Source organism: Gopherus evgoodei, chromosome 2 (genome assembly GCF_007399415.2).
Source record: "Gopherus evgoodei ecotype Sinaloan lineage chromosome 2, rGopEvg1_v1.p, whole genome shotgun sequence".
NCBI lineage: Eukaryota > Metazoa > Chordata > Testudines > Testudinidae > Gopherus > Gopherus evgoodei.
The window spans coordinates 296,314,100-296,323,640 of NC_044323.1; the positions used below are offsets into that span (position 1 = coordinate 296,314,100).

Sequence of the window (9,541 nt, forward strand, 5' to 3'; positions counted from 1 at the left end):
CCTCCTGAAGGTGCGCAGAGACAGGGCTCGTGTGATCATGGTGGCCCCGGCATGGCCCAGACAGCACTGGTACACCATGCTGCTAGACTTGGCCGTAGCCGACCCAGTTCCCCTGCCCCTTCATCCGGACCTGATTACCCAGGACCACGGGTCCCTCTGTCACCCAGACCTGCAGTCGCTGCACCTAGCGGCGTGGCTCCTGCGTGGCTAACTGGTTCCGAGCTGCGCTGCTCCACGCCTGTGAGAGAGGTGCTCTTGAGCAGCAGGAAACCATCCACAAGAGCCACATATTCGGCAAAATGGAAACGCTTCTCCTGTTGGTGCGTAGAGAGAAATCTCCGCCCTATGGAAGTTTCGGTATCCGAAATCTTAGATTATGTTTGGTCCCTCAAAGAACATGGTCTGGCCTTATCGTCGTTGCGAGTCCATCTGGCAGCTATCTCCACCTTTCACCCGGGTGCGGACGGTCGCTCCGTTTTTTCTCACCCGACGGTGTCGAGATTCCTTAAGGGGCTGGAACGGTTATTCCCTAACGTCCGTCCCCCTGCTCCAACCTGGGATCTTAACCTGGTGTTGTCCCGGCTCATGGGGCCCCCCTTTGAGCCGTTAGCTACTTGCTCCCTGCTTTACCTCTCTTGGAAGGCTGCCTTTCTAGTAGCTATCACCTCAGCTAGACGGGTGTCGGAACTCCGAGCCCTTGTGGTGGACCCCCCATACACGGTCTTCCACAAAGACAAGGTGCAGCTTAGACCACACCCTGCCTTTCTACCCAAGGTGGTCTCAGCCTTCCACGTCAACCAAGAGATTTTCCTCCCGGTTTTTTTCCCAAAACCTCACTCCTCAGGCAGGGAGCAGCAGCTCCACTCGCTGGATGTCCGTAGAGCTCTCGCGTTCTACATAGAGAGGACCAAACCCTTCCGCAAATCCCCCCAGCTTTTCGTGGCGGTAGCGGACCGTATGAAAGGGCTTCCTATCTCCTCCCAGAGGTTATCCTCGTGGGTTACGTCCTGTATCAGGACCTGTTATGACTTGGCCCATGTCCCTACGGGCCGTGTGACTGCGCATTCTACCAGGGCGCAGGCGTCGTCGCTGGCTTTCCTGGCCCGTGTGCCCATCCAGGAAATCTGTCGGGCAGCGACCTGGTCATCGGTCCACACCTTTGCTTCCCACTACGCCCTGGTCCAGCAGTCGAGAGAGGATGCGGCCTTCGGAACTGCAGTGCTCCGTGCCGCGACTTCTCACTCCGACCCCACCGCCTAGGTATGGCTTGGGAGTCACCTAACTGGAATGGATGTGAGCAATCACTCGAAGAAGAAAAGACGGTTACTCACCTTTGTAACTGTTGTTCTTCGAGATGTGTTGCTCACATCCATTCCACACCCGCCCTCCTTCCCCACTGTCGGAGTCGCCGGCAAGAAGGAACTGAGGAGCGGGCGGGCCGGCAGGGATATATATTGGGCGCCATGGCGGCGCCACTCCAGGGGGCGACCTGCCGGCCCACTGGAGTTGCTAGGGTAAAAAGTTTCCGACGAACGTGCACGCGCGGCGCGCACACCTAACTGGAATGGATGTGAGCAACACATCTCGAAGAACAACAGTTACAAAGGTGAGTAACCGTCTTTTCTGGTGCCACAGCAGCCTCTGGTGGAAGAAGGGCAGAACTGCAGCACTTCTCAGGCATTTTCTGCACAGAAAAGCAAATTCTGCACTGGACATGAATTCTGCACATGTGCAGTGGTGCAGTTCCCCCAGGAATAAGGGGTGCTCAGCAGCTGCTGTTTGGCCTGACCACACGTGGCGCCTGCTGAGTCGGGGTGGGTCCTAGTGGGTGCCTGGGACCTTCCCGCTGAAGTGTTGGCAGCTGAGAGCTTAGCCAGGAGGTCCTAGCTTTTAAAGGCAAGGCTCCCTAGGAGCCGGGGGGGGGAGCATGGGGTGCCCCTAGCCCCGCAGGCCAATGCGCAGGCTGCCCAATGTCTTGTTGCTAGTCCCTCCCAAGCCCCCTGCACTCCCAGGCCCTCCTCTAGAGCCTGGTGCATGGGGCTGGGGACACGGCCTGCCTTGGCACTGCCCTTCTCTGAGTGCCATTGCCCTGGAAACAGGGTCCTGGGTTCTCTAGAACTCTGTCTGCCTGTTCTAGAGCCCACAGGGGCCGGTTGCCATGGTGCAGCAGTGCACTCTGTGCCCCCTGCCCCCTGCAAGGGCCCTGCTGTTGAGCCTCCCTTGCCCCAGGCAAGGCCCTCAAACCAGTCTTCGCTGACCCGCTGTTCCCCAGCCAGGACTCCCCAGCTCCTGCGGGTAGGGGGACCTGACTGTTAGCCAGGCAACTTGGCAAGTGCTGGGACTGGGGGGCTCATGCTGTGGGGCCCTGGGTACAGAGCTGGGGCTGTGATGTTCTCAGCTCGTACCAGCTCAGGAGGGTTGAGGCAGCTCAGTTATTAGATGGGAGACTTCTCGGTGCTGCCTCCCAGGTGGTACTGAGGTGCTGTGCTGCAGGGAGCTCGATAGGGGGCGCTCTCCTCTGTGAGTCAGTGCTGACCTCAATGTCCCAGCATGGCCCTGGCGTGCTGGGGTGCTGTCAGCTACACTAGGGATACTCGCTGTGGGATGCTCTTTTGGCTGAGATGAATCCGAGGCCCTAACTGCTTGTGGGCATTTGAGATCCCTGCATTTTTTGTAATGCCCCAGTGCCCTGGCCAAAGCTCAGCTCAGATTCCATTGAGCCTCAGTTCCCCCTGTATTTTCAAGTAGATTGGGGTGTGACGGTGCTGCCTGTGGGAACCAGCTGAGGTCACTCAATTAGGGTGAACTGCAAACAAAACGGGGCAGACAAACCCTAAACGCTGGTGGTTATTCTAATATGTAGAGTTACCGACCAGCACAAAACAGCTTCTGTAGCACCTCCCTGGTTGCTCAGAAGTTCCAACAATGCAGTTCCCTTAAAGTGCCCAGCCTCAGGCCTCCATCCAGACACACCTGTCAGATATGATGATGATTCCTGAAAATCTTCTCTCATCATATAAAAGAAAAGGTTCTTCCAACCCCAAAGGGTCAGACACATACCCAGGCCCAATTATAACTTAGATCTTACCCAAAATACACGCTATAGCCAATTCTTATTAATTAAGCTAAAATTTATTTAAAAAGAAAAGAGAGAGAGTGTTGGTTAAAGGATCAATCTACAGACAGACTTTAATCCAATTCTTGAGGTTCAGATACGTAGCAGAGATGAGCTTGTAGTTGCCAAAAATCCTTTTAGAAATAGTCCAGAGGTTATAGTCTAATGTCCATATTCAGGGTGGCTCCAGTCAGTGACTGGGGATCTCAATCCTTGTTGCTTAAGGTTTCGCCCTCTTGAAACCCAAAGCAGATCTGAGATGAAGCAGGATCATGTCCCAGGGTTTTTATACATTTCCAGCAGCTTTTCGGCCTGAGAAAACAATAGGCTTAACTCTCCTTCCAAACATCCTGGCAATTAGCACAGGGTAATTTCAGATACAGGTGACCACAACCTTCAAAGAGACACAGAGACAATAATACTATTTCACTCTAGTGTCTTCCTAAATGTTCATATTCCTTTTTTGTTCTTTGAATTAAAGCTGTAGCAATAGACAAGACACCTCCCCTGCTGCCTCTACCAATGCCGGCTGCATTTCCAAGCTCTGGTCATTTACATATTTTCCTAACCAGTCTCTAAAGTTCGGCCCTGGGTCAGGTCAGTCGGTGAGGTGAGTTAATTAACTCTTTCTGGCCCTGTCACCTTCCAATGAAATATTATATTACACTCATAATGTCACATGGGGCTTATCCTGTCTCCACTGTTGTGTGGTGTTACAGCGGCTGTTAAACAGCTGCTGCATCCCACTCCAGAGGTGGCTACATATCAGTTGTCAGGGAAGTGGTGCCTATGGAGCCCTTTGGGATACTCCCGGATGGCAACATGGGATATTAACTTGGGACTTGGCTTCTTGGGACTATTCCCAGCTCTGCCACCTACTCGCTGAGTGACTTTGGTCGAGACACATTCCAGCTCTGTGCCTTAGTTTCCCCACTGCTGACATGCGCCTGATGAATCCCACGGTTCACTGTATGTAGGGCAGGGTGCGTTTCCCTGCTGACTGACCAGCTCCTCACCCTTCCCTTAGCAGTCCTCGTCGGTGTGGGCAGACACCCATCTCCCAGGAGCAGCCATGCTTCGAGGTGCTTTCGTGCTCTGGAACCTCTGCTTCTTCGATGTGGAGAGGAGCCTGGCACGCAGGCTGCAGCAGAACACACATTACCCCTTCCAGGTGCAGCAGCCCAATGGTGAGGAGCACGCCCTGGCACCAGGCCCAGGAAGCTGGGCCGTGGGGTGTCCAGGGTACATGGTCCCACATCACCTAAAGCTCCTGGAGGTGTTTGAGACACCCACAGGAGGATTTGTCTGGTGCAGCATCAGTGGGTTGGAGTGTTGTGAAGAGGGGCCCTGAAACTGCCTTCTGCACTCCAGAACCTTTTCTGGAACCTACTAATGTTCTGCACACCCTGCTCCAGAACCTACAGATGTTCAACCTGCCCCACTCCAGAATCCACAAGCCTCCTGCCTTCTGTGCTCTAGAACCCACTCCAAAACTAGCGAGTGTTGCCCTTGCACAACCTCCCCTGCTCCAGACTCTGCTCTGGAGCTTGCAAACACTTTTCTTTTCCCTCTCCGAAACAGCAATTGTCTGTCCTTCCCGTTCCAGAGCCCACTCTAGAACTCACAATCATGCTGGCTCCTGCACTTCAGAACCTGATCTGGAACCTGCTTCTGTCTATTCTCCTCCAAAAACTGCTGCGGACCCCACAGAGGTTCTGCCTTCCCCACTCCAGAACCCACAACTGTTCTGTCTTCCTGCTGCAGAGCCAGCAAGTGTTCTGCATTACACACTGCAGAGTCCATTCTGGAACCGGCACATGGCTGCCTTCCGTGCTCCAGAATGTGATCTGGAACTCACAAATGCGCTGCCTCCCCTGCTCCAAAGCATGCAACTGTTCTGTTTCCTTGCTCCGGGACCCGCTGGCATTCGTCCTGCCCCAGGGAACTCACTGCCCGTGGCCCCTTACATCGACCGGCACTCGCCGAAGGGCAGAGCCTCCCATGTGCTCCCATTGTATGCTCGGCCCTGTGGCTCCGGGGACAGAGGGGCCAGTCTGAGAATTGAAGGTCCCAGGCTGAGCCTGTCGGGGGCAGCCCCAGGTTCCCCCTCCCCCATGTGGTGAATGTGCCCTGGGCCTTGCTGGCTGGCACAGGGGAGGGTGGGTCCTGGTCTGGCCCCATGCTGAGCTCTGTCTATCGTCCCCAGTGTTCGTCATGGAGTATTACAAGGACACACTATGGAAGGGGACCCTGATCTTCCTAATCTGTGTCCTGGGTGGTGTCTTCTACTTCAAGAGTGAGAAGGTAGGAGAGCCCGTGGCTGGTCCCAAGCTGTACCCCAGAGCCCCCCAGCTGGGCCCCTCACATGGCCTGCCTGGGCCCCAGGGGCTGGTACTGGGCCAGGCAAAGGGTGTTGTTCCCTTCCCCCCCATTGGGTGGGTTCTAGAGAACTGGGAACCCCTCCCCCTGAGTCCTCCAGCTACTTCCCCAGCCAGGGAGCCAAGACCAGCAGGTGCCTCTGGCTCCAGTCCCACCCCTACCCTGCCCCTCCCCGGCTCTGGGTCTTGGCTCCTGGGTCCGTCCCCTGCAGGTCTTCCAGGATTACTCCGGCTTCTTCGTCTACGGGACCCTGGTCGGCTTCTGGCTCCTCCTTAGCTCCATGCACAAGCGGCACCTGGTCATCAACCACGTCCAGGGCTGCTACCAGATCTACATCAAGAGGCGGCTGTGGGAGGAGGGGCCCCTACACCAGATCTACGTCCGGCTGACGGCCCAGATGGACGGTACGGCCCCTGCCCGGGGAGAGAGCCCCCCCCTTTCCCCACAGGACTCTCGCCCCTCACTGGCTGCCTCTGGCCTGTCCTGCAGCCTACGGGAAATGTTTCTACAGTCTCATCATCAATGGCCACGGGCTGGAGGTGCTGGTCCTGGCCAACCTGTCGGACAAGTACGAGGTGAGCAGCCTGGCCTGGCCCTGCCCTTCCCTCCCAGCGTGGCAGGGGGCCATGCCGGGCACCACGCTGCAGCCCACCTACGTCACCACTGCAGCCATGAGCCCGCTGTGAACCTGAGAGATCAGAGAGAGACAACCCGCAGCCCTGTGCTAGCCCATCCCTGGGGTCCCCCACCCCCAGCTCTGCCAGTGCCCCTCACTCCCGACCCGCAGCCCTTGCTAGCCCAGCCCTGGGGTCTCCCCTCCCCCAGCTCCGCCGACACCCCTCACTCCCGACCTGCAGCCCCCTGCTAGCCCAGTTCTGTGGTTTCCCCCCCCCAGCTCTGCTGATGCCCCTCACTCCTGACCTGCAGCCCCCCTAGCCCACCCCTTTGCTGTGAGTTTGCACAGGTTGTTGGCAGGCCAGGAGGCTGCTTTGGAGCATGGGGCTCTCTCAGGATTAGTGTGTCTGTGTGTGGGTGCTTGGGGGAGCGCACGTTCCCAGGCCCCATGGCAAGGCCAGGCAGCGAAGGGGCCACAGAGGCTGAGTGGCTTCTTCCAGGGTAGGGGGAGATACCCTGGGGCAGGTGCTTGGTGGGGATCCGCCCATCTCTCTCCAGATCCCCTTGCATGGCCTCTTGTCCCCGCCCCACAGGCCCCCCGCTGCTGCCCCTGGGCGCCTGCCCTGGCCTCATGCCCCCCGCCCTGTCTGTTGCCCCCCCAGCACATGGAGTTCTTGGGCAGGCGGATTGCACGCAAGCTGAAACTCAACTACTTCGACTACCTGGATGTGTCCACGCGCCATGTGATCCGCCACCGGCCCCCGCTGGAGCGGGACGAGGAGCTGCAGGTGTGGGGAGGGGCAGTGCCCCAGTAAAGCTTGGCCTCCCTCTCTGCTCGCAGCTGTTTGCACTGGGGGGCCCTGCTGGTCCCACCCGCTCTGGGCCTGTGGGGGGGCAGCCCCCTGCAGCGTATCTGCTGGGGCTTTGCCCCGTCCCTAGCCCTGGCGCCCACCGAGTGTCACCCCTCCCAGCCCCACAGCCCCTCTGCGACTGGCCAGGGGAGGCAGCCTGGGCTCCTCGGTCCCTCCTTGGGGCGAAGGCGGGTGCCTCCCACGTTGGCCTCTGGGGGACCAGCCCTGCAGCTGTGCCAACCACCCAATCAAAGAGCTCCCAGGCCTGCCAGGGGCTGACTCCCCTTCATGTCCAGGAGGGAGCAGCTGCCAGCCCCCTCCCCCGGCATCTCAAACCTGCCCCTCCAGCACAGAGTTAGCCCCCCAGTCTGCCCCAGTGCCCCAGGATCCCCCTGGCTGTGCCTGTTCAGAGCATCACCCCACTGGCCCAGTTCCCCCCCCGAGGGCTGGCCAGAAGGGGGCTGGGGCTGACTAGGCTGCGGGCGCGTTTGCCCAGGGAGGCTGGGGATGGGCAGTGGGCAGTGGGACCATCCCTGTCCAGTGCTGGGGACCTGAGAGCAGCCAGCTTGTCCAGGGAGGCCGGGAGAGTCCTGTGCCCGGGGGCCGTCCAGAGGGGCCCAGCTGGTTGCGGCTGGCGTCCACGAGCCGCGCCACACGGGGCCACAGGTGCCTGCTCGGGTGCCTGGTCCGAACCATCAGGTTTCCCTCCTCGGCCGCTGTGCCGGTCTCCTTCAGCCTGGAGAGGGTCCCTCGGCCAGGCAGACTAGACACTCGGGTCCGGGCCCGGTGGAGGCTACCGGGCTAGTGAGCTCCCCAGCAGGGGTCCGACAAGCAGCATGCAGGGCGGAGACGGCTGATCTCGGGGTGTCCTGGTGCAGCTGGGGGGGTTGGGAAGGTTTGCCCAGCCATGCGGGGTGGGGGCACCTGGGGTCGAGGTGCGGCTGGGCACAGTGACCTGGGCCTGGCCTGGCTGCGTCTCTCTGCTCTGGCCTGCTGGAAACTGGCTGGCAATGTATCGGCCCTGGCACTGCCCTGTGCGAGCCACCCTGCACAGCCCGCCCTAGACAGAGCAAGTCCTGGCCCCCGGGCTGGGCTAATGGGGGCCCAGTCCCTGCCTTGCCGGCTGGCCCTTCTCCTAGCCACGGGGCTGTCGTGCCGGGTTCCCCCGCTAGATGGGGCACGTCACACTCCAAACGGTTCGGTGGCTCCGAGCCCTGGGCTGGGGGAGGGTGTAGGGGGCAGTTTGCAAAGCCTCAGGACATCACACACCTCCAGCCCGGTCCTGGCTGACCTGGGCTCTGTGACTGGGTGAGAAGGACGTGTGGGTCGGGGTAAGAGGCAACCAGGGGGATTCCGTGACACTGGGCAGGTCCCGTCCCTGTCTGTGCCTCAGTTTCCCCATTGGACGTGGGGCCGGGGAGCCTGAGAGCGCTGACGTGTGTGAAGGGTGCCAGTGGCCAGTGAGCACCCAGCCCAAGAGAGCAGCGCACGTAGCTGCAGGGCCGTTCGGGGAGTCGGGCACCAGCCCAGCACCTGCTCGAAGGTGCCCCGTGCTGGCGAGGGAAGGGTGCTGGGGCTCACGGGTTCACACAGCCACGTGCTGCCCTGCCCAGCCCGTGTGACTGGCAGCCAGCCCTGGGCATGGCTGAGCCCAGCTGGTCTCCTCCTGGCAAAGGGCTCTGCCGTCTGCTGGGCAGCTGCCCCCAGGCTGGGTCCTCGTGGGCTCTTCCGTGCTGCATTGAGACATGCACTGGCCTGGCCCTGCCTTAGCACATCCGCTGCACCCGCGTGTGCCACAGACATTCCGCTGCACGCGCGTGTGCCACAGACACTCAGCTGCACGCGCGTGTGCCACAGACACTCAGCTGCACGCGCGTGTGCCACAGACATTCCGCTGCACCCTCGGGTGCCACAGACACTCTGCTGCCGTGTGTGTGCCACAGACATTCCGCTGCACGCGCGTGTGCCACAGACACTCCGCTGCCGCGCGTGTGCCACAGACATTCCGCTGCACCCTCGGGTGCCACAGACACTCTGCTGCCGTGTGTGTGCCACAGACATTCCGCTGCACCCTCGGGTGCCACAGACATTCTGCTGCACGCGCGTGTGCCACAGACACTCCGCTGCACCCTCGGGTGCCACAGACACTCTGCTGCCGTGTGTGTGCCACAGACATTCCGCTGCACGCGCGTGTGCCACAGACACTCCGCTGCCGTGTGTGTGCCACAGACATTCCGCTGCACCCTCGGGTGCCACAGACATTCTGCTGCACGCGCGTGTGCCACAGACACTCCGCTGCACCCTCGGGTGCCACAGACACTCTGCTGCCGTGTGTGTGCCACAGACATTCCGCTGCACGCGCATGTGCCACAGACACTCCGCTGCCGCGTGTGTGCCACAGCCACTCCGCTGCCGCATGTGTGCCACAGACACTCCGCTGCACGCTCGGGTGCCACAGACACTCCGCTGCACGCTCGGGTGCCACAGACAGTGCCCTGCATGTGCGGGTGCGCTGCTTGATGTGCCAGTGTGGTGACAGGGACCTTGTCCCATCACCTGTTGCTGCCCACTCGACTTACCA

The 9,541-nt window shown here is 60.1% G+C and overlaps 1 protein-coding gene across 1 annotated transcript; it reads left to right on the plus strand.

Annotated features, from left to right (window-relative positions):
- Nucleotides 1-4,187: 4,187 nt before the first annotated feature.
- On the plus strand, nucleotides 4,188-7,406 carry LOC115645087 (transmembrane protein 249-like). Its single transcript, XM_030549489.1, has 5 exons — nucleotides 4,188-4,302; nucleotides 5,322-5,411; nucleotides 5,587-5,898; nucleotides 5,984-6,069; nucleotides 6,772-7,406. Exons 1-5 carry the CDS (start codon nucleotides 4,188-4,190, stop codon nucleotides 6,922-6,924), a joined length of 756 nt encoding a protein of 251 aa, XP_030405349.1. The 3' UTR covers nucleotides 6,925-7,406.
- The last annotated feature ends 2,135 nt before the right edge of the window (nucleotides 7,407-9,541 follow it).

Excerpts from the sequence above, each read along its gene's own strand:
- LOC115645087 (XM_030549489.1), top strand. The coding sequence starts at position 4,188 with ATGCTTCGAGGTGCTTTCGTGCTCTGGAACCTCTGCTTCTTCGATGTG. Across the intron at positions 5,412-5,586 it reads TGGTGTCTTCTACTTCAAGA|TCCTCCAGCTACTTCCCCAG; the intron begins GTGAGAAGGTAG and ends CCTCCCCCTGAG. Across the intron at positions 5,899-5,983 it reads GCTGACGGCCCAGATGGACG|CCTACGGGAAATGTTTCTAC; the intron begins GTACGGCCCCTG and ends CCTGTCCTGCAG.